General features: G+C 41.2%; 1 protein-coding gene across 1 annotated transcript; it reads left to right on the plus strand.

Annotated features, from left to right (window-relative positions):
* Positions 1 to 806: 806 nt before the first annotated feature.
* ADRA1B (adrenoceptor alpha 1B) lies at positions 807 to 24,604 on the plus strand. Its single transcript, XM_074960610.1, has 2 exons — positions 807 to 2,163; positions 22,300 to 24,604. Exons 1-2 carry the CDS (start codon positions 1,191 to 1,193, stop codon positions 22,863 to 22,865), a joined length of 1,539 nt encoding a protein of 512 aa, XP_074816711.1. The 5' UTR covers positions 807 to 1,190; the 3' UTR covers positions 22,866 to 24,604.
* Positions 24,605 to 24,874: the final 270 nt, after the last annotated feature.

A 24,874-nucleotide genomic window follows, 5' to 3' on the forward strand; every position in this document is an offset into this window, starting at 1 on the left:
AAAAAATAACAAGTCCCTGACCCAAAGACCTCACAGTCTTAAGGCACAGCTGCAGCAAAGTATTTAAGCATATTGAATGCTTGCTAAGAAGTACTGAGGACCCTCAACCCCCATTAACTTCATATGGAGTTGAGGGCACTCAGCACCTTGCAAAACTGGAGTCTAAAGAGAGAGAGAGAGATCCAGAATAATGCAATACAGAATCATCATCAAAGATCATGCCACTGATTTTGAGTGTCATCATCTGGTACTTTTTTCCTAATTTACAGGTGAAAACAACCTTCAGAATGAAACTAGCTCATGCACAATTCTGTTTCACTTTTGAATACTAGGTCTGTCTATATTTTACCATAAAAACATAAATGCTGCATTTCCCAAATCGCTGTATTCATCGCTACAAGGTAGGGGATCATTAGATCTGTCAAGCAGCATATGATTCATTGTGATTACAAAATAAACTAGAAGATATGTATTTAGTGAGTGAAAGTCCTAGGGTGCTATATCATTTTGTACTGCAGTTGCTTTTTCTCCATATCCCACTGAGTATATTTTTCTCACATAATGAAACTATTTTTTTAAGGTTTCCAATCTAGATTTCTATGTGGCAAATGCTTTAATTAAGATTGATATATTCCATTTGTTTAGTTTTGAAGCTTGGATTTGGAAGTTTTAACTTAAACTGCATTGCCCTCTAGTGCTGTTATGTGTCAGGGCTCCAGTGATGTCATTAGAGCAGCCAGCGTAAGCAAAGGCAGCCACTCCATGCAGAGCTGCCTAAATGCTTACAAACGCTTCTTGGAGACGCATGTCATAACAGCTGGGCAGGGGCACCCTTCCAACAAATGCACAAGAGAGGATAGTAAACCTGCCTTTTGTTTCAGAGACCTCATGATCCAAACAGCTACTCTAAGACTCAGTCCAAGAGTTCCATCTGCTAATTTCTGTTTCAATGAATTGACATGGAAAATTAACCAAGTTGAGCATCCTATTACTTTTTGACACGCTTCAGAGGATTTCATGCTGTGCAAACTCTGCATGCTGGTGGCTCGTAACCTACAGTGGTGATGAGTTCTCAAGCTGAAACTGGGTTTTGCCTTGCAGCACATTCTTCAGTGGAGAGATAACTTTCAACAGACCTGAAGTACTTTTGTGCATTGTCCAGGGGATCCAATTACAACTTGCTATGGAGCATGATTTTTAAGATGAATACCTACCTTGATGATAACTACACTTCATCATTACCTGGATATTTGGACTACTCTGTACTAAGTAATGGGAGTCTCACTGCAAACAACTCTAATCAGTCAGCAAGCAATCTCAATTTACCTGCCTTGGATATCACTAGGGCTATAATTGTGGGGCTTGTCCTAGGTGCCTTCATACTTTTTGCTATAGTAGGTAACATCTTGGTAATTCTCTCTGTAGCTTGCAATAGGCATTTAAGAATCCCTACAAACTACTTCATAGTTAACCTCGCAATAGCAGACTTGTTGCTGAGTTTTACTGTCCTTCCGTTTTCTGCTACACTAGAAATTCTTGGCTATTGGGTTTTAGGGAGGATATTTTGTGATATCTGGGCAGCGGTTGATGTGATGTGCTGTACTGCTTCTATCTTAAGTCTGTGTGCAATTTCTATAGATAGATATATAGGGGTGAGTTATTCGCTTCAGTATCCAAATTTGGTGACTAGGAGGAAAGCAATTCTTGCCCTCCTAAGTGTCTGGGTCCTCTCCACAGTAATCTCCATTGGACCTCTTCTGGGATGGAAGGAACCAGCACCCAAGGATGATAAAGAGTGCCGCATCACTGAAGAACCTTTCTATGCCTTGTTTTCTTCTTTGGGGTCCTTTTACATTCCTTTGATTGTCATCCTGGTGATGTACTGTAGAGTCTACATAGTGGCCAAAAGGACAACTAAAAACCTGGAAGCTGGGGTCCTGAAAGAAATGTGTGATTCCAAGGAGCTGACCTTAAGGATTCACTCCCGGAACATTCATGAGGACACTTTCAACAGCAGCAAGGCCAAGGGGCACCACCCCAGGAACTCCATAGCTTTCAAACTTTTTAAATTCTCTCGAGAAAAGAAGGCAGCCAAGACCTTGGGAATTGTAGTTGGCATGTTTATCTTGTGCTGGCTACCTTTCTTCATAGCTCTGCCTCTAGGTAAGTTGGGGATCAAGGGATGAGGGTCAATTGTTTATTACAGAAATGTCAGATAAAAATCAGCTGAATGGTGTCTAGATGCCATAAAGACGGATGCATTAGAAATGCAGATAGATAAATAGATAGATAGATAGATAGAACTACATCATAATTTCCCTCTGACACTGTTCTTGCTGAAAGTCATGCAAAAACTTTGCAGTGTATGCAGCCTGCAACAAATCAGCTCAGTTGTCAGGTAGACAGATGGCACATGGATAAAACTTTCACATATTTTTTCTTAACACTTTATATTAAGGTTCCATTTATACGTGTTTTATTTTTAAATGTTTTGTGGACACTTTTGTAGCATGCTGAATAGCAAAAGCCATGTATTAAACAGATGCAGGCAGCCCATTCAGATGTCATACGCAGCTTTTTAACATGTTATACTGTCAGCTGTTAATAATACAGACTAGGTTGTAACATTTTTAGTAGAAATGGCCTGATCCGAAGCTCTGGATCCAAACACCTCTGAACTATGGGGCGTTCAAAATCTAGGTCTGGATCCGTACGTCGTGACCTGACTGCATCTCTTCTTTTGGGGTCTGATCCAAAGCCAAGGGAAAGTCTCCCATTGATTTCAAAGGGGTTTTGGATCAGGCCCTTGAAGAGGCTGCAGCTGGAACTTTTAGCAATCAATTCTTTCATTTTTAAATGCTCTCAGACTATGTACATTTAACTGAAAATGTTACCAAAGCATCCTACATAATCTTACACAGGGCTGCATTCCTGAAATCGTTTTGACATTCTCCCTTTTTGTCCTTAATATTATTCACCACCTTGAATCAGCATCACAGCACATCTCACAACCTGTTAGCACAGAATTCTTAAAACTTCTTCTCTAAAATCTCTGTCCAAAATCAGCTGTTACACAAAGCAAATGATCCCACTGGCTAACTATGAAAGAAGGTGGAAAATAGCCTTCTCGGTGTTCTGTGTCTCATATTTACTTAGTCACTGTAAAACAAAATATTTCTAATCCAGTCATTGTGGTAAGCTAAAGAATTTGTTTATACATTTCACCTATGGTCCCCTGACTCCCGCTGAACAAATTGTCTCTAAACTGCCTCAAAGATCTAGGGGTCCTGGTTAAAAGTTTTAAGTTTATCATTTTTACTGGATCAAACTATGGATGTGCTATTCTTTGTGCTAGATTCTCAGCTGGTGAAAATCAGGAAGATCTGGCTTGATGTGTCTAAAATTAATCATATAAAAACCTACAAAAACATAAGGTTACAGATGTGACAAACCCACAAGGGCAGTGAAATTCTAAGTTAAAGTGTCCTGAACTCAGCCCCCCTGATGATGTCAAACATTGTCCTCTGTCAGAGAAAGTTCCACCACACTGGATAACTCTACAGATCATTGGGAAAATACGTATTTCATCCATACAGGATAGACGTGTTGTGCAAAGCATGTTTACAAAGTACAACATTACAGTCTAGATATAAAGAATCTCCAAACCCATGCAGTAGAATCCAGTGGTTCAGGACCCTCTGATAAAGTAAATTAGTTCAGTCCCTTTGTGCTTAGATTGCTGTAGCAACCGTAAAAAAAAATCAGTTATATCCTGGCATACTTAAATATAAAGGGCCAGATCCTCAACTGGCATAAATCAGTGTAGCCTTTTAAGTCAGTAGCTTCACTTGCTGATTTTCACTAGCTGAGGACCTACCCCAAAATCATAGTAACAAGAGTAGTACAGATATGGAGTCAAAGGAGGCCATATTTTGACATGTCTTCATTTTGCCTTGGGAAGGGTTAAAAGCCGCTGCAGGCTCCCTGCTCACGCATGGGATGGCTAATGAATTGTTGCTTAAGACACTTGAGTGAGGAATTTAAAACATCAGTTCACCTGTTGTCTCCTCAACCATGAGCCCAAGATGTTGCAAGTGGAGTGACTGATCAAAAAGTCTCAACATTGTGTTTGGAGACACAGAGATTCAGAGTTGGCAGCAGGGGCCGAGGAGAAGCTATCTGGCTGAAAACAGCTGTTCTGGCACCTGAAGTCTAAGGCCTGACCCTGTGAGGTGCCAAGCTTCCACAACTCCTATTGAACAAAATGAGGAACTGAGAGAACTTGGCACCTCACAGGCTTGGACCTTTTTTGGGATACTGAAAGTGCTGCTACTTAGGTCAGTTATGAGATGCTTTTTGGTATCAGAATCCATGCCTGTTAGAGGGTACATACTCATCAGTACATTAGAATAGCAATCCAGTCCTCTGTGTCTGCAATCTCATATCTCTGCCAGCCCACTGCAGGAGCCCAAATCCTTGTTCAATGCTCTGATCCCCAGAAAAATGTTAGCCAAGCCTATTTAACTGCTGTGTACTTTTCCTCTTATTACTTTTTCAATTGTTGCTAATCACCAGGAACAGGAGGTGTATCAGGTCCTAATTCACCTGATCTTCTTCCTTAATTCATTCAGAGATGTCACAATCCTATTTGTTTGACGATACATAGTTATTCCACATTGATGGATGGTCATTTATATTCACCTCTGCAATGCTTTGAAAATGCATAAAAGTTAAAGGTGGAAAGGACCTGTTATGTCAGGCACATCCCCATCAATACAGGATTGTTATCTATGGTACGTTTTCTGCTGTTGGGTCCAAACTAGTTTTTAAAGCGGCTTCTTCTACTTCCCTGCAAGTTTCTCTTCATAGTTCAGTCTACATTTTCCCTTTCCGAAATCCAACCCATTATTTCTAGTCATATCTACATGCACGCTCCTTTGCAATCATCCGGCTTTCCCCTCCTGAGTCATTCAGTGATGACATGACCCCACAATGTGTATGGATGTAAAATAGAGCAATTCTGGATTTGCAGTCATGTGAGAATGATCAGAATCTGACCCAATGCATCTTGAAACACTTTACAACTGTACAGTTATGCCTGAATCTTGGGACACTGAAAAATATCGCCTTGGCAAATGATTCTGCTAGTATATAAATAAGTTCTTTTCGTCTCAAAAGTTCCTCCCCTCCTGCTGCTTGTTCCCCAGCTAAAGTTCTAATCCTTTGGTTGTGACATTGCAATAATTTCCACAGCTACCTGTGGTGCTGTCCCAAACAAAGGATTAGAACATTAGGGCTCCGGGGGTGGAAATATGCAGCAGGATCAGACGAATTCTTGAGAAACAAAGATTTTGGTTTAATAAATGCGCTCCTTGTAATAAAGAACAAGGGAAGAGAAATAATATTTCGCATTTACCTAGTGCTTTTCAACCAAAGATTTCAAAGCGCTTTACAAAGGTGGAAAAGTACTGTGCTGATTCTACAAATAGAGAAATTAAGGTACAGAGGTTGTGATTTGTTACGCATCATACAACCAGTCATTATAGAACCCTGATTGCTTGATGGCCATGCCTAGCTCTAACCACTGGTCAATGCTGCTTCCAGCACTAAGCATATGATGATGCATGCACCAGAATTGTTTCCAAACAGAATAATGTGCAAAGTTTTTTTTTCCCCCATGAGGCACCAGCTGTTCTTTCATGTAAATAAGGCCTACATTATACCCCTCTTGGGCATGTTTATAATCACTGCGTTTATATAGCCAGCTATCCTGCTATTCAAAATTATGTGTGATGCAGTATAATGAATAAAATTAAGGCATATATGCTGTCAAGGCAATTGGTAGCTCCACCAACTCAGCAACATAATTTCAAAATGTAAATATCTTGGTTATTTCAAAATAAATATTTCTTTTTTTCACCCAAAAATATTCAACGGCACCTGGAACATATTAAACACTCACTGTTGAAAAATGTCAAATAAAAATAGACGATTTTTAGCTAGAGTAATGGGAAAAGACGTCTGAAACCATTTGCTATCCAGACTCTCTTTTACATAAGGTGGAACCAATTTTGAGCCGTTACATGTATAAAAAGAAATGCATCCAGGGTGAAAAGGCTATATATGGTGCAGCAGGGCTACAAGTTGCAACTCAATGTTATTTCTAGCAGGTGAATTATTAGGCAGAGCTTTCCAAAGAAGTGTAAATGAATTAGGCGTCCAACTCACAATTTGACCAATACATGTGTGGCACCCAGCACCTGCAGGCTCCTTTGAAAAGCCCAGCCGTAAAGTTTATACATGACATACCACACATTGCAAGGGAAAAAGCCACCACCACCACAAAAAATTATTAACATGTAAGACACAAGTCCTGCAACTTGACTTCACTGGGGCTCCAGACAGGTACCAGGGTCTACCCATTGCAGCCTAAATAAACTCGGATTCTGCAACCACTGAAATCGGATGCAAAATTCACATTGACATCAGTGGCTTCAGCATGAGGGACCAGATGTATGAAAGAAAACAGCAATAATATTACTTTCAAAAAATGTTACTATTTTTAGTATTTTTTAATCTGACAATAAAATAAGTAATAATATTAGGGGTCCTACAAGCAACCAATATATAAGTACAAAGTTACAATGTAAGTTTGTGTTATTTGGGGCCTGATTCAGCATTCCCGGTGTGCCAGGAATTGAGGATCAGGCCTCATATCTTTCCATGGAAATCACATTTTATCAAAGGCTTAGGTCTAGTCCTGCCTTTGTATATATAGGCTCCTAAAGACTTTAAGCCTATTTCTTCCTATAACCCTCTTTAGTCTAGCTGTTTAAGATTGGTGCCCTCAAGTTGCCAGTTCAGCGTCAGATAGCATTTCAGCCCTTTAGAAAAGTATATTTAGCAATTTAATCATATGCTCAGTTTCAGTCTAGATCTTTGGAACAAAGTTCAATAGCTCAAATTGCAGGACGAAACAGTTCAGTCTATTCTCTGACCAATGTACATGAGGCGAAAGATCATGATGGACAGTTCGTGCAGAGGCCCAGCACAAGTTGTCACGTATGGAGTACTTACCCTTCTCAAAAGGATTAATTGCAGCACAAGGCCTATGTGCCACTCAAGTTTCACTTAAGCCCTATTCAGACCCTTCTGCACAGGGGTGAATTTTATCCAGAATACCCAAAGCAATTAGTTACTTTCCTTGCAGTGTTTTATTTTTCAAAGCAAAGCTGTTTGTCAAAACACCTGAAATTGTATGAACATCCGGGGATTGGATGCTTCTTTTATTTATTAACTTATATTTGGAGCTTTAGCAAACAGGCAAATGTTAAAACACAACATCACACAGAAGTAAATATGCAAGTAAAATACAAAAACAGTTTGAATACAAAGAAAAGTATTGACAGTAACTAGTCACCTAAAGATAACCATCAGCACTAAACACTACAAATTCTAAACAGACATCACAGGAGAAAAGAGGCTCTGATTTCCGGTGATACCAACCGACCTCTGTAAAAATGCTAACGAATCTCAGGAAGGGAGGTAATATGGATATCTTCTTATTTTCTAGGGCAATATATTTCTTTGTTGTTGGGAAGACTCATACTTTATTGAGCCAGAAGATTCAAAGAAGAAATATGGGGATTTAGCCATTGGGCAGCTATTACACTTAAACAGAGGAAGGAATTGATTTTTCTAGTGGGGAACATTGCTATCTATCAACACTCAGCAGAGCAATGGACATATGTCCTGATCCTGCAGATGTTGTGAACGTGTGTAACGTTACTCACATCCTATTGCCTTCAGTGGGATTATTCATGAGAGTAAATGTATACACATGCACAAGTGCCTACAGGATCAGTGCCATAGTAGCTGTATGGGATAGGTGTTTTTTAATGCAAAAATGGACAAATCTATTAAATGAAGGTTGGGGCAAGAGTACAGGGTTTAGCAGCATCTGAACAAAGGGCCTGATCCAAAACTCATTGAAAGCTGTGCAAATATTTTGTTATTTCAATGGATTTTTGATTGAGCCCTAAAACCCTGTGCACTAACCTGCTTAATTAAAAAGCCATGAATATCAGAGTTTAGAATGGAAGCCAAGATAGCCTCTCTATAGCTCTCCTATTAGGTCCCCCAGGTAGAGGGTTATCCTTTACCAAAGGTATCCAAGAAAGAATGTTTAGGCCATACATCGAGAATAAGAAGTTTAAAAAAAAATGTTTATAAAGCAAGCCCAGTATTTGAAAATACATAAGTATAATAAATGAAATGTCTGCAGACTTAGATTAGCTTTTTCCTAATCAACTAATCCTTTGCAAAACAAGCGCAAGCCATGGCCATATCCTATGCAGTTAGCCAGCTGCAAAACTGTTTTGTTCTGGCCAAAAACAATAAGATCATTAACTCCCAAGGGCTTCAATGGGAGAAAGGTTGGGCCCTAAGAACATTATATTAAAATATAAAAATACCATAAATGAAAGTCTTGATAATGGGAGAGGAAGACAACTTAAACATAAAGGCCCAGATTCCCAGCTGGTATAAATCACCATGGCTCCATTGGCTCAATGCAGGCATACTGATTTACCCCAGCTGAGGATCTGGCTGATAGATTTCTATTTGCATTTAAGTTATTGCTTGAATTTCCCTATATGCATTTTTAAAGGACTGTTTTGACAGCATGTAAATAAAAGGGAGAATGAACTTGAAAGAATTTCTGCTATCCACGAAATGTCCTGTATTTCTGCTGATAGTTACAATATTACAGATGGGGCACAAAGAATTCCAAGTGGTATTTTATTTCAGATACTGGCTTCCTCTTCTTTCTTTCTTTCTTTCTTTCTTTCTTTCTTTCTTTCTTTCCAGAAGATAAAGCTCTCATTGTCCTTCCTGTTACGAAATCATTCTTAGTACCTATTTTCAAATGGGCTATTGTACCATCACCTTGATTGATCGGTCCTTCAGCCCTCATTTAGATTGCACCAATCTTAAATTCAGATATCAAGTCTTGTATTATAACAATAATGCTTTGTAGTTTGACTGCATCTTTCATCTGAAGATCTACATACATGGGCTGGTCATCCAAGCGACATGAATTGCTGGGTGGGGCCTCAGAGATGGCCCCAATCCCTAGATGGCATCATGGAATGTGCCAGCCAATGACTCTCTGTCATGTTAGGAGGGTTATCATTAGTCATTCCCAGTGCCCCTATTACATTCCAGGACTGAGTGGGTGAGTGGCAGGGGACTGACCATTAAGATGTAGATAGGTGGGAGTAGAATCTTATCTACTCCATTCTGTCACTGCCTGCAGCATATGGGACATACAAGGACCATGTCAGTCACCACAGAAAAGTAAAGACAGGGCTCTGCTCTGGGCAGGGTTAGACAACACAATGGTAAAGAGGCCTGAACCCTGTCTACACTATAGCTTCCACTATTGCGTCCTCCAGTGAAGTTTCACTGGAGGTGAAATATGGATCCTATTTTGGCCAGTGTGTAAACAAGAGCCAGAGCCTTGTATAGTGCAGAATGAAATCATACTGTGTTTGCAAGGGTGAGTTGTTCACTTGGAATTTGACACACCATTAATCACAGATAGATGATGTGGATGATAAGAGAAGGCATCTGAATGTGTGGATTTTAATTAGGCTAAGAGGACAAAAAGCAAAGCTACTCCAGGCTGCCAGAAGACAGGGACTACCCTTGCCAGAGCTTTTTGTCCTGTTTACCAAGGTATTAGTACAGAGAAGTGCTCTTTCAGAGTCTGATTCTGCATTCCCTGCACACTCTGTACTCCCACAGAATTCCCTGGGGAGTTTGTGTGCACAAAGAATACGGATCAGGCTCTATGAGTGTAAATGCTATTGGCTATTTAATTATGCTAACAATGTTTACGGGTTTGCACAAGTTGCATTTCCAAATTATAACAGGATGGGAGCATGAGTATGCATCATTCATAAACCACTGAGACAGATAACAGAGCCTCTGTCTGTGACTTCAATTACCAAATGTTTGTAAACTAGGGGGTTTTATTGTCTGTTTTAAATAAGTTTAGAGGAATGTAAACAAATATTGAAGGTTGGAGGCAAAAAACAATCAGAAGCTTCAGGAATCCAATTAACACTGAAACCTTGGCACGCTGATTTGGCCACATGCATTGTAACAAGGACTATAGCAAACTAGCAAAGTTCAAAGAACAGGAGGACTTGTGGCACCTTAGAGACTCACAAATTTATTTGAGCATAAGCTTTCATGGGCTACAGCTCACTTCATCGGATGCACAGAATGGAACATATAGTAAGAAGATATATATATGCATACAGAGAAGGTGGAAGTTGCCATACAAACTGTGAGAGGCTAATTAATTAAGATGAGCTAGTATCAGCAGGAGAAAAAAACTTTTGTAGTGATAATCGAGATGGCCCATTTAGACAGTTGACGAGAAGGTGTGAGGGTACTTAACATAGGGAAATAGATTCAATATGAGACTGGGAGTGGCTGGGTCATTGCACATATTGAACCTGGCCGGCTAAAATCTGGAACCAGAGGTCCTTCGTCTTTGGGATCTATGTCCCTTTCTGGGGTAGTGCCGCTGCCTTACAAGAGACTACCTGAAGAAATGCTGCGAGTGGTATCGCTATTGTTACGGCTGACTGCTCTAATAAATTTGTTAGTCTCTGAGGTGCCACAAGTCCTCCTGTTCTTTTTGCAGATACAGACTAACACGGCTGCTACTCTGAAACCTAGCAAAGTTCAGCGTGTCTTCCTCCTTTCAGTATATTCAGCACTCGCAACAGTTCTGGTAATAGCTAGCTTCCATGCTTCTCACTTATCCAATAAGAATCTAATTACCACACACATGTAGTGTCTGCCCTTTACCCTTAGGCAAATACAATGTTAGTTTAACCTTTTATTGCTATTTAGCTTAACATTGCCTTTTACAGATAGGAAGCAATTACTTTCAACCCAATAAAAGCCAAGTTTTTCTCACTGCTAACGTAATGCCATAACTAACTACAGTAATAAAAACTTGGCTTTTAGTTCATCCTTATTAAGGGAGGCAGCATGAGATAGTGAGCAGAGCAGAAGATTGGAAAAGAGGTGACTAGGGTTCTAGTCTGGGCTTTAAGAATGATTCATTGTGTGACACTGGACAAGTCTCTCTTCTCGAACACATTTGAAACACTTAGAACCATTTTCTATCAGAGAATGCATTGCCCTCAAAATTGAAATGCTTCATTAACTTGTGGCAATTTCACTAAGGAGCAAACCAGAAAACAAAGTTCAGACAATGTCGAAACATCCCGTTTTGACATTGTCGGAATAAACATTTCTATTGTTTTTCGAAGCTACTTTTTGCTTCAATATTTTAAAAATGTCGTACAATATCATACCTTTTGATTGATCTGAAATGATTTTTTTTAAAATTTTCTTCTACAGAGAATTTCAGAAGGTTCAGGTGTCTTTCCAATTTGGAAGGAAACCAAATTTCAAAATCTTAAAATCCTTCATGAAGTGGAATTTCCCTCCTCTGCTTAGCAATACACTCAGCCTCTCTGCACCTATTTCCTACACCTGCCCTACAACACCACTAGAAAGTTTAAAAACTTAGGATCAGATTCTACAACCCACACTCAGAATAAGTAGTAACTTACCCCCCAACTAGTCCGAGCCTGTGACATTCACACAAGAAGGTGACAGTGTTGTCTACAGAACCCTTCTGACTCAGTGTTTGGAACTTTGGAACTCTTCATTTTTCATTCATACTGATTACACTTCAATTCAGGTAGTTACTAAATACTATTGTGTGCTTTGATTTAATCTTTTAAAAAATCTATCCAGTGGAACTTTCTCACTATCAAGTTTCACTTTCACATTACATTTCTCTGTAAGTAGTGTGCTATTACCATAACAGCAATTCCAGATCATCATCCTACTTTTGTATGAACAAATGATTCCCATTTGTTCCTATAAATGACAACAGATAGATTTTCCTCTAAGTGGGCCCCAGGGTATATAAAACCAAATGTATACATTTTTTTTAATATGGTCCCTTTATCACTAATAGCTAGAAAAGATGACATCTGAGAACCTACATCCACCAAAACTTCGTTACTGTGTGATCATACATCTGCCAAAATAGCAAAATTATTAATGTCCAGTACTTCATCTGTCTGGCCAGAGCAGGTATTTCTAGTGTAATAATGAGTAATTAACCTATATGTTTAATACCACTTCAACATGTAATTAAAGATGGGTGCTAGGCTAATGGAAAATCATAAACTGTAAAGAGAAAAGGGTGATTAGAAAATAGAAAACTAGGAAGATGGAGAGAAAAACTAGATAGGAGGGAGGAAGAAGAGAGAAAGAATAACTGATAAAAATGAAGAGAAGAAAGGAATAAGAGAAGAAAAGTGACAGAAAGCAGAAAATAGAAAGAGACAAAGAAACACCAGGGGGAGGTAAAGAGAAGGAGGAAAGGAAAAGAGGAGACTGCCAGTAATTTGGAATAAAAATGGTTTACAGTTTCCCACTGGCTGGGCACAAATGAGAAATATATAAGCACTCCCAGCAAATCTATATTCCGAGAACACCCACGCATAAAGATTGTCAACCCACTTACATTAAAACAAGGTGTAAATCAATTGATATTACCCATAGGCTTCCTGGTACTCAAGCCCATTACAGCAGAAATAAAATATATTCCCTGCACACAGGACAGATTAAAGGAAATGTAGCCACACAACTGAGGTCCATGATGTCATAAATCTGTCACAGTTTGATTTACATGGTGTTCACAATTTATTTCCTTTTGCATGAATGGAAATGGCATAATTAACTGCCTGGCATAAACATACCAAAGCCAACTTCAACAGCATTTCCTTCCCAGACACGTGCTATATCTTAGGGGTTTAAACTGCTGCCCATCACTGAAGCATTTGAGCACCTTAACCATATAAAATCAATAGCAATAGCAAAGACCCTACTGAGCTTCATGGAGTCTTTGGCGTATCCTCCTTTTCAGGGTAAAAACTTTGTTTGAGGTAGGGTTTTTTGGTTTAGTTTGGCAAGTCTAACTATTTACGCTCAGTTCTTTCCTACAAAAATGAGAACAGGACCCTCTCAGATGTACTGTACTCATTAGAATAAGTTTATACTTAAATGAAGAGTCTTAACTTTGCCATCTTGCTGTCACACATTACAGTAATATAGTTACTGGTGGACTGAGGTAACAGGAAACTATTGAGCAAATATTTATACCATATTAGGCTGCTGAGAATGGATCTAGAGCTTGGAGAAGAAATGCCCCTCCTAGAAATCTGCTAGTTAAGGTGTCAGTGGATCCACAAAGACTTTTGTTTTTCTAGCTGTGATTATCCATACTCTGGAAATACTCCGAGCTAGCTTTTAATGTGTGACACAGAGTATGGCAGTGACGGTTATTGCTATATATTTGGCTTTCCCTGTAACAGGTCAGAGTGCGGATAAGCCTGAACAGCCAAGCCTGAACAGACAATGATTTTAAAGCTGGTCTGTGTTGTTTTTCCAGACACAGAGTATTTTTAATGTTAATAGCTTTTACTTTAGATTAAAGGAAAACAAAAAAGCAAGAGAGAACATGAGAGATTACAGTGTGTGTGGCTCCTCTGTAGCAGGCTGCATCTGAACTGTCCTCAATGTGAAGTCTGGTTATGCAAGTGTAGGGTGACCAGATGTCCTGATTTTATAGGGACAGTCCCGATATTTGGGGCTTTTTCTTATATAGGTACCTATTATCCCCCACCCCTGTCCTGATTTTTCACACTTGCTATCTGGTCACCCTATGTAAGTATGTCAGGATTTGGCAAATCCAGAGGATCTTCCTACTGTTCGCCCTGCTGATTTAGGGCCTGATCCAAAGCCCACTGAAGTCCAAAGCTCATTCAAAGGCTCCCATTGAACCAATGCACTATGGATTAGGTCCCTAGAGTGGGACTGGAGCCCCAATGTTTCGGAATGCTCAGATTTGGAGGGTCACTATAGAGATGGGACTGGCCACAAAGTGCTGACCTGCATCCAAGCTTTCCCAGTGTTGGAGAGTATTTGCCCCCATTGTTTCAGCTCTAGTCCATTGCTAGCTATTTCTTAGTAGTTCCATGCGGGAAGGCTGGGTGTTCTTCTGTGTGTGCCGAATTATTTTCTACGCTTTGTTTTTCCATCTGGGAAAAAAGAAGAATATAATTAGGTAAGAAAAGAAGAGCAAAAAAGAAAAGACCTATGTTTTGTATTGCACAGCCCTGGGTCCAGTCCTGTAGTCCTTAGTCAGGCAAAATCCCAGATGTTAACAGGAGCCATGATGTGTACAAACTGCAGGATTGGGCCCATTATCAGAAGCTGAGCCCTATAGAAATAGTAGAACATAACATATAAGTTATTTAGAGCTTGATCCTATGAAGTGCTCATTACCTCTCAGTGTTTTCCAGAATCAGGCCCTTGATGAGGAACAGTCACCCTAGAGCTAGTTTGATAGGCTCATTTCAATTACCCAATGCTATGCTGGTTTTATATGCTTCAAAATGTGTAATGACAGGCTAATCCCATAAATTGTTTCCCACAGCCTTTGCCAGTTTCACTGAGGGTGACTTATATAGTTTGACTGTAATAATAAACAGTTCGTTAAAAACTGTTCAAAATGCTAATGACATTCTAATTGAAATTAACTTTCACTAGAAAAAATACTTTTGAATTCCTAATTATGTTATTCACTTTTGTTCAGTCTCCTTCCAACCTGAATAGCTGTCATGTCTGGTGTGTACAGTTGGTAATGATTAGGGATTTTTTTTTTCAAAATGCCATAAAAAACTACTAGACTGATTGAGTTCCTGGTATATTTACTGTTCTGCATTATTACTGGATAAGGGGATTTGCAAAATGGCTAGAAGAGAAAGGTGTCAAGGCTGCAGACAGAGGTAAATCATATGTGGTGCTATATTTAGTGAATCACAATGTAAACCATCATAAATAAATATAAATAAATAAAATAAAAAAAAGAGAAGAAAAAATACATTCCCTGGCTGGGAAGTTATTGAACACGAAGTGCCAGGAAACAGATAGTTTAGAGTGGGGGAGTTATTCTGGCTTCCCCATCAGGAATAAATCACTGACGAGATAATTATAGGCGACATTTTTTCAGCTATTCTGAAAGGCAATCTAAATCAGGACTGGGAAATATTTAATCTGTTTATCAGACTGTGATGGGAAAATAGCTAGAGATTAGAGTAGGAAATATTAGTTTGTTGTTTGGAGACTGTGCCTGGTAGGATTCGTTTTATTATTTTATCAAGGTACCAAAATAGCCCACAGTTGTTTGCTCCTGGCAGGTTAATTACAAGGTAAGGTATGTGTGCATGATGAAATAAAAGGCATTGTCAGTACCAAGGAAGGGGCAACGGAAAAGGTGATGTTAAAAATATACAAGCTAATCAAAATATATTTTTCCCTATCTTTACTGTAGGATAAGTGTCAAAGGAGCTCTGTGCAACAGTGGCCAAATTGTGCCCAGGTCTGCACGTTTAGAATGAGGTGGTTCATACCGAGGCCCCTATCAAACTAAAATTCCTAATAATAAAGGGTCTTCTATCTTTGTGGGAAATTCATCTATTGATGTCTTTGGAAGTCCCACATGCAGAAATGGGAGAGGATATGAAACCTGAGACACTTTGTAAAGTCCTGAAGGGAACATAAGAGCACAGGGCACTATTTGGCTACTCAAAGGCCACACAAGTAACTACCTTTGAAATGAAAAACAACCAGCATCCACCCCCACACCCAAATCAAGCCCACTACAACCACAACCCTCACCACAAGGCAACTCCACAACCCCCCCTTCAACAGCCACTTATAGTATGTGGAGTGATAACACATAGAGATAAGATTGATAACACAGCACATCTCCTCACTCTTGCATGACTCAAACCCTCTCTCACGCACACGTGCGGTGAGCTTGCGTGTTTGTGGCGAGACAGCTGCTGTGTATTCAACTGTTTTGATTTGTTATCACTTAAACTGCAGAAATGGGAGCACGACAGCATCTTTCATTGGACACAGAAACTTTTAACATTAAATGTCCCAGTGTATTGTGATAATAATACCAGTTTTTAAACCCACGTTAAAAAAAAACCCGGCAGATTAAATTATTTTTCTGGCAACTGGCAAATCCATTTAAAAAACCAGCCAGGCCAGGCAACTACCAGTCAGGTCGTAACCCTAAAGGCTGCCCTAGCTATTGGCAGATGCCTAGGCAGCAGCTGCAGAAGATAAGGCTTGTTGGGCTGGCTGGGCTCCGAGGAGCAGGAAGCCTCAGCCGGGCTCCCGGGGAAGTGCTCCCCACCCCCCAGAATGGGTAACATCGTAGCTTGGGGCTGCTTGAGCTCTGCGGGGCTTTGGCCACAAGTGTAGTGACCTGTCCAGGTCCATGTTGGCAGCCAACCTACACCTGTCTCCCACTGCCCTTAGGCAGTCTCTGGGCCCAGGTATCATCACTTCCCTACCACTGTGTCCAGGCTCTGGAGACACTGCTGAGGTGTGGGCTATGAGCCCGACTACAAGGCACACAGACGGGAAGGTGTGAGTCTGCGGGGGGCTGGGCAAATGGTGCAAGCTAGGATGGGCTGGGGGATGCAGGTAGGTGGTGCAGTGTGTGGGGGCTGGGCAAGGGACTGGCAGTGTGGGTCCAGGCCAGGGGTGAGACTCCCACTCTGTCCAGTGGGAAGAACCCTGCTGCCTCTGTGTGAGGGGGATTGTTGTCCCCAGCCTGGATTACTTTGTACAGGGTAGAGTTCTGCAGTACCCGTTACCCAGGGCCCTATGGGCTGGGAGCACCAGTGCTGGAACTGGGGGGGTCAGGGCAATGGCTTCCCACTTTTAAAAGTGGGAAGGCCATAACCCCCTACTTTTTAACAAAATAAACATAAGCGCAGAATTCATGTCCCCTGCAGGTTTTTTTACCCCCCGCAGAATAGATTCTGCTGGGGAGGTGCTGCAATTACACCGTTTGCCCACCAGAGCCCACTGTGGCACCAGAAGAGAGGCCAGGTGGCTCATCGCTGGAGCAGCCAGCCATGGAGAGGGAGGGGACACTCTGGCCTTGGCATCCGCACTTCAACAAAGTTGGCTGGGAGCTGCTCTGGCCAGTGCCTGACTGTCAGACTGCTCTCCTCCCATGGGATCTGTCACTGGGGCCCAGCAGCTTCTGCCTCCCGAGGCCATTGTCTGCCCTGTCAGCCCCCAAGTTGACTACCCGAGGTTTGGAGGTGGAGATGACAGCTGTGGGGGAGGCACTCGGTGCCTGCCACCAATTTTCTACAGAGGCAGGAAGGGGCAGCTGACTAAAGATTTGCCTAGGGCAACGGATTGTCCTGAGAAGCTTCTTTGTGTAGTGAATTCAGTCTTTCTAACACCAATCCTCACTTAAATAATGGATATATTTACGGAGGGCCAGATTGCCAATGGGCCTCTATTCCTGCAACTTGCTGGGTTGCAAAAAAACCCACCATTTAAATATTCTCAGTGGTTCTGTGTTGGGAACATATGAGGTAGACAAGCCCTAGATCATTGTGTGTGTCCCCATAGGAGCTGGACACAGTCCCCAGGCTCCCCACAGAGGACTAAATGGAAAGTGATGCTACATTTGATCTTGGGCAACAGTAAGAGAAGAAACTGTGTTCAGTCTTTACAAGTTCAGCAGTAAATTAACCAAATGCCTCAGTCCCATTAGTGAGTGTCTGAGGGTTAGATTGTGTCTACTGTTACAGTCATGCTTTGGGGCTGCTGTGGAGCTCCCTACTCCATTGAGACTTTAAGGAAGGTTTATCCTTCCCACAGCTGCCAGGAGTGCAGCAGAAATGTAGAGTACACTGAACTTAAGGATGGTGCAGCCTGCTCTGCCTGGCAGGGTTCCTCCTCCATCTTTGCCCTCCTTGGGATTAGATTCACCTCTGGGGACACACAAAAATAGCAGTCAGTGCTCCTTTGAGCTCGGGGACTAAGGCTGTTATTTGCCCTTGTGTGGGACACATAGGAACGTATTGGCACTCTCATCACCCTGTGTGCCTGCACAAAGGTCAGGGACCATATGAACCTAAATAAAGCATTAAAATGTGGCAGGTTTAACCTGGCTTAGCTGATAGCAAGCTCAGTTTCTGGGCCAAAGGATGTGGTTTCAGATCCCAAACCAGGTCTTGGGCTCATAATCCAAACTGACTAGCGCTAGAGGGGGATTCTATGGTAGAGGCATATTCATTCAGAAGATCGCTGAGTTTTCGCCAATATTCCCTCTCTGTCTGATAGCATGTGGGTTTTTGCTGAGCTCACAATAACTGCTGTATTTGTCCATGACCTCTGCACTGCCAACAGTAAGCATGACTCAGCAAAGTGCTCAACTTTCATTAATTTCAGGTGTCCTCAACTCTGCTTTGTGGGATTAGGACCTATCTGAGTCATTATTGCAAAGTCTTATCAGCTACCCAGTATGGTACAATGATAAGACAATCGTTTTGGGACTCATGAGAGGTGGGGTTCTATTCCTGGCTCAGCAAGTCAGTTTGCCTCTCTGTGACTTAATTTCCCCATTGGTAAAATGTGGATGATAATGCTTTGTAAAAGCACTTTGAGTTGACCTACAGATGCAAAGTGCTGTGTAAAAGCATAATAGTTATGTTTCTATTCACAAATTTGTTAATTCTCCTTCAGTATGATAACATCTCTGTTTGCCAGTTCACCTTCAAAATAATTATCCTAACATCTAATATGTTCCTAAAACTATGCAGTAATCCTGCGTTATATACTAAATTAAATTCTCTAGCCTCCAGAGCTGTTTTTATATATTTGTAAGGCCTGCGTTGTTTAGCTAAGAAGTCACTGTTTTTATATAACTGCCTAAAACAGAGCTTTTACCATACATTTCTATAATTTAATAGCTTGAAGGATATCCACTTTCAAATTAGTATCCCTTTGTTCAGAAAAGCATAATCTTGGACACTGTAGTGTAGGTAATGAATTCTAGGCTTTGTGTGCTATCACAACTGGTTTTGTTCATTTTTGCAGCAGCTGCGGGAAATAAATAAATTTGGAAACAATCAATTAATCACCAATGTTTTAAATACCTATCTTTAATCTTGTTTCCATACGACTTTAAAAAAGCAATAGAGAAATATGCAAAACTCTCCTTCAAATGTTGCTAGATATAGATCATTTTTAAGTCCAAACCACTTTCCAACTGATATGTCTTCAGATCTTCGCTGCTAAGCACTCAGTTATGGATGGACTGCAGTACTGTAGTTGCTCTGTAGGTTTTTTTTAAATTATCTGCCAAGGCTCAGTGACATTTCAAGAGTAAGAACTGAGCACATGCTACCTCGCTCAGCCTGGGATGTTAGGAAGTAATTCTCTTCACCCTTGTGAAGTTGCCCTTTTGCATACAAGAACTCAAACTGACTGACTGGAGATTTTCATCAGTATATATCTGAAAACTTGATTATCCTGAAAGTGTGTGAGAGAGACATGCCTGTTACCTTCTTTTCTTAACTGTATACTGTACACATTTCCATTAGCTCTTTCAAGTATTACCCACTTTTTCATGACTTGACTTTTGTTTTAACCTTTTCCACGGCTTTGTTTTAGATTTTGATCTTTGTATGTCAGTATGTTGTATTGTATTCTGTTTATATGCAAGACAGCACATACAGACGCATCCCATTTATCTTTCCCCATATGTATAGCCACTCATTTCTTCTGTGGAACTCCTCTTGCTTTACTTACCCATAGGCAAAGTCTTTCCAGCAACCTTTCCTTCTTCTTTAACTATTACTTATTATTTAAAGAAAAAGACACTGTCAAATGGATTATGTTCAAATTTTGTCCTGCCCCAAAACATTAAAATCTAGTGGAGGAATTTCTTCTAGATTCTAAATGTTTCCAATATTAAATATATATATTCCATTCTCTTGTGGGGAAAGAGCCAAAGTTTATGCAGGATTGCATAACAACAATATGAGCTCTTCAGTTCCTTCATTTAGTCCTACTGGTCCTTAATATCTTGAGTTCATCTAGACTTTATGCTGGTTCTGGAAAACAAAACAGAGACCCTTTAAAGGATAAGCCCCAGACTAGTTTCCCCATGTAATCAGGTTTTGTATTTGTGCAGTACAATCATAAGACTTTTTTTCTTCAAATCCAAAGGAAAATATTTGTAATTATTGTTTAGAAAATGAATCCTGAAAGAGTTTGCGACTGAGTGTATGGGAGGACTTGGCATATCTTGCCCGTATTGGCTCAAGTCATAAGCCTGGATCAAGTTTCACTAAGACAGTATAAGGGTTTCACACCCTTTTCATGGTTTATTCCCTCGAACCACATGAACGTTTGTTGAATCTTTCATTAAAAAGTACTTAATGCTAAGCAGACGCAGTCAAGGTGTTTGCATTATTTTGGTTTGTCCGTTGGAAATCTATTGGATACTTTTCACTGTTTCTCCAGTGTTAGACTCTGTGCTGCAGTCATCACTTCCTGCAGTCCCAAATCAGGGCTGAGCCTTGGGAGCTCCGTCAGATGGGAGGGAGAGGCCTGCAGACTATTAGGGGCAGCACAATGGTTAGAGACTGGTTTGTGCACTGAAATGCAGTCCACTGCAGAAGGCATGAACAAAGCACTATGCGCCTTTTAAATTCCACTTAAACCCTCAGAGCTAGATTGGCACTTTACTTCTAAGCAATAGAAAGAACCAGCACCTAGCTGCATCACCCAATAAGCAGTCCAGGGAAGGAATGGTGACTCTGGGAGCCACCGTTCCCTCTTGCTTTGGGCAGAGGCAGGAAGTAATCTCCAGTTTGTCAGTATTAATAGCACATTACTTCTCCCTCTGCACCAGCTCAGCCCTGCTGGTTGGTGCATGGAGGAAGGCAAGCTGAGGCATAAGCTGTATTGAATGTGCTTATCTCACCCTAGCTTCCATGGGAGTTAAGCTTGCTCAGCCCCTTGTAGTTGCTATCAAGCCTACCATGCTGACTGGAAAAGCAGCAGCTATGCTTATCTGCATGACACAGCTGTGTCCATTAAACAGGGTTTTGCATAGCTTTGAGGCCTAGACCACAGCCTTTGCATTGCTGGGATTGAAGGCATATTTCCCCATCTATCACATCCCTCCCACCACAGTAAGGCAGTCTGATAGCTATTGCTGACTCGGGTGCTTTTATCGTCTGAAACTGCTCCAGTGTAAAAGGATTCTGTTCTCAGAGCCTTGACATGTGGTTCAGCTGCATCTCTCCATTTTCAAAAGGCCTAGAATCTAGTTCCAATTCCTGAAATTAAGCACCCATATTGAATCCACCTACTCAGCTTGCTCCAGCTAGAAATATACAGTAAATGTGTGCAAGGGGCCCATAATGTTAACTCAGAGCCTTCAGGCATTCTTTCAGAATGTTCCATTTTGCTAAATTTCATTTTAATGAATTAATAAATACATTATATGCTTTGCTAATATTAGTTTTCTATGTAACAACCACAATAGTTGATTCAGGGAAATTATGTGATAGTGAATGGGAAAGGAAGTGTTCATGAGCTAATCCCTCTGCTTGTGCTATAAAAATGCCGAGAAGCCCTGGTCTATGTAGACCTGTGTGACCTTTAACTGATTTCAGGCTTAAATAGATTTTGTATCTTTTGAATATTATTTCCCATCGGTGACTTAGATAATCTAGATGGGACAGGCGAGAACAAGTGCCCAAACCTAGGGCTGCCATAGCAAGTTTGTGGAAATGGCAAGTTATGTCTGAGCACAGATACGCACCAGGATGAGAGGCACAAAAGGACCTTGTGAATATAAACAGATCTGTCCCTATTGAAAGTGACCTACAAATGGCTCTCTGCAGTAGGAACTCTCTGTGTGTGTTTTTTACGGTGCCAAGAACAATGGGGCGCCCTGATCCCCTACTGCAATATAAATAAATATACAGAGGTTGGGGGGGGGGAGGTGGCGCACGTAAATTGAGCTTATGTACCTTTTTGTAGCTGCATGATGAAAAAAGAAAATCAGGCTTCTTTATCCAAAAGAGCTTTTGGGGGGGTGGGTTTTGTACCTTAGAAATATCAAGAATGTCAAGTCGACTTTAACTGAAGTGGCAAGGGTGATAGAACTTTTTAACAAAGGAATCCTCACAGGAACGTCCATCAACATCATGGGTTCACCTTAGTCTCTTTATTAAAGGCAGTCAGGACCAGTTATCTCAGATGCTTTCTCTGCTTGTTTTTCCCTGATAGGGTCTCTGTTTTCTGCTTTGAAGCCACCTGAAACCATCTTCAAGATAATTTTTTGGCTTGGCTACTTCAACAGCTGCTTGAACCCAATCATCTATCCCTGCTCGAGCAAAGAGTTCAAGAGAGCTTTTATACGGATCCTGAAGTGCCAGTGCCACCAGCAGAGGCGGCTGGGGTGGTGGGCCTACAACTACAGGAATTGGAACCAAGGCTCCTTCGAACACTCACGCAAGGACTCATTGGAAGACAGCAGGAGCTTCCTAAGTGGCAGTCAGAAGACATTATCCTCAGCCACCCCTAGCCCCAGCTACCTGAGCAAAGTCACTCACCCTCACATGGAAATGTACACGTTCCAGGAGTGGAAGAGCTCCAGCTCCTTCCTGAGCCCCCTACAGGAAGGCAGCAGGCAAAAGGACTCATGCCACCTCTTCACCTTCAAGCTCTCAGAGCACAACGGATATATCACTGCTGGCAGCCAAGCCTCAAGCAATGGGGGCTGCAGGACCATCTGTGACACACTGAACAGCACAGCTGACTGCAGAATGGCTGTTGAAATGAGTGAATTCTAAACGCTGTTCCCTGGATGCAGGAGGGCCTGGTCTCTGGGCTCATCTGCACACATTAAGTTGGTTGGTATTTAACCCAGGTGAAGACACGAACCTGCACCCGATCTAGACATGCTTGACGTGACGCTGGGAGGGAGTTCAGCCAGGATGGCAGTAGCAGGCAGCCTAATATCAGAATATTGGCATAGTCTCACCATTGCAGGGAGATCAGTGTTCCAAGTTGATTGCCAGAGATGCTGCAGAAATTTGTGCACAGCGCAGGGAAGGGCCCTATAAAAACAGTGATGTGAACTCAGCCAAATATTCAGCTCCGACGGAAAGGCTGTAGAGCAGCCAAACACACACACACACACATATAAATGAGAGAGAGAGAGAGAGAGAGAGAGAGTATCTTCGAGAGGAAGTGTGGTTTTATTTGTACCTCTTCAGGGTACCACCAGCTGCTTCTGGTTTTGCCTATAAAAATCTTACCTGTTGGTGTACTTCACTGAACACTAGCACTTTATAAACCGCAAACAATGTCAAAGATTAAAGTAACTTCACATTTATACATCACTTTTGTTTATTAATATCCAACTGGCATTCCAGCAGAGCCTCCTTGCTCACTCTCCCATTTGTGCATGTGCGCACACACTGGGGTGGTATCTCCCATCATACCCACTGATATCCTTTGGCGCAGCGCTATGGGTTAGCGATGAGTTAAAAATGGAAGTGAACCAACTTGGCTAAACTCCCCTATCTTTTACCATGTTATTTTTTTGAAAGCTTAAAAACATCAGCAATGGTCAGGGCTCAGTATTCGTGCTCCAGCACATTAGTAATTGTCCTGTAAGCTTACAGGCAACCAAAGGGTCTGGTTTTCAAAGCAAAACCCATAAATCACTCCAGATCCTTCATAAACAGCATTGCAGACATAGCAAAAAGAGCACTGACCGCTGGAAGCCCATAGCCCAGCCTGAGAGCAAATATGCTGGATTTCAGTAAAACCCACTTGGTGCTTTTGGCAGTGTTTGGAGATGACATTGCATTTCTAGTGACTTTTTCTTTGTCACTGCAATCAGAAGTGGAAAAGTCAAAAGGATGCAGTTATATGAGAGTCCCACTTTTCTTTGCATCCTTCAGCTCAGTAACATGGTATCCTAAACCAGGGATCTCTGAGGACATCTTCTCATATGTTTTAACTCATGTTTGGAAGTTGTTTTCATCTCTTTCAATTAAGTGTGAATCATGAAACTACGACTGAATTTTTACATAAAGTGGTACAAACCATGGCAACTGGTCTTTGCTCCTTCCTCTGACCCAAGGCTTCCCTTATTAGGAATTTTAGCAATGTTTTTGTTAATACTGAAACAGAGGCTGAACCATGAACAGATGTGCAGAAAACACTTAACAGATGTTTTTTTACAATGTTGACTCCCATGAGAGCATTTCCCTTGGTTTCATTGCATATGTATATTCCCTCATTAGGCTGATGAAGATGGATGTGATCTGTGGTTGGGCCAAATATCCTCCAGCTCAGTGAGCAAAGATAGGGAAGGTGTGTGTCTAGGTCACCACATGTTCATATACTACAATGATGAGAGCCATATAAGTACATATACAGACTTAATGTATGGCACCTTGGGTCTGATCCTGATTCCATTGAAGTCATTGGCAAATCTCCTGTTGTGTTTCAGTGGCCTAATCCTGCTCCTACTGAGTTGCAATTTCTTCTTAAAGGGACACTGCTTATTAAAATAGAAAGGATTTTTAAAATGTTTCCACTCTTTTTGTCGCTCATTTATCTTTTGTATTCTACTCAGCTCAGAAGAGGAAGCTAGACTGGACGATTTTGCTTTCCGCTTGTGCTGCACTAGCATATTCCTGTTCTCTGAGTTTCCCTCAATGTAGATGACTGTGTGGGGTTCTTTTGCGTAAGTTTTCATTTTAATATTTGGAGGGGGACCCACTGGGGGAAAATGTTATAAAAACATTTCTAGTCACATTAGGTTGTGTAAATTATTGTTTACAGA

Source organism: Natator depressus, chromosome 8 (assembly GCF_965152275.1).
Source record: "Natator depressus isolate rNatDep1 chromosome 8, rNatDep2.hap1, whole genome shotgun sequence".
NCBI classification, from domain to species: domain Eukaryota; kingdom Metazoa; phylum Chordata; order Testudines; family Cheloniidae; genus Natator; species Natator depressus.

Bases quoted from the DNA above. Each gene is read 5' to 3' on its own strand.
- ADRA1B (XM_074960610.1), top strand. From the start codon at position 1,191: ATGATTTTTAAGATGAATACCTACCTTGATGATAACTACACTTCATCA. The intron at 2,164-22,299 runs GTAAGTTGGGGA...TTTCCCTGATAG, and splicing joins CTTCATAGCTCTGCCTCTAG to GGTCTCTGTTTTCTGCTTTG.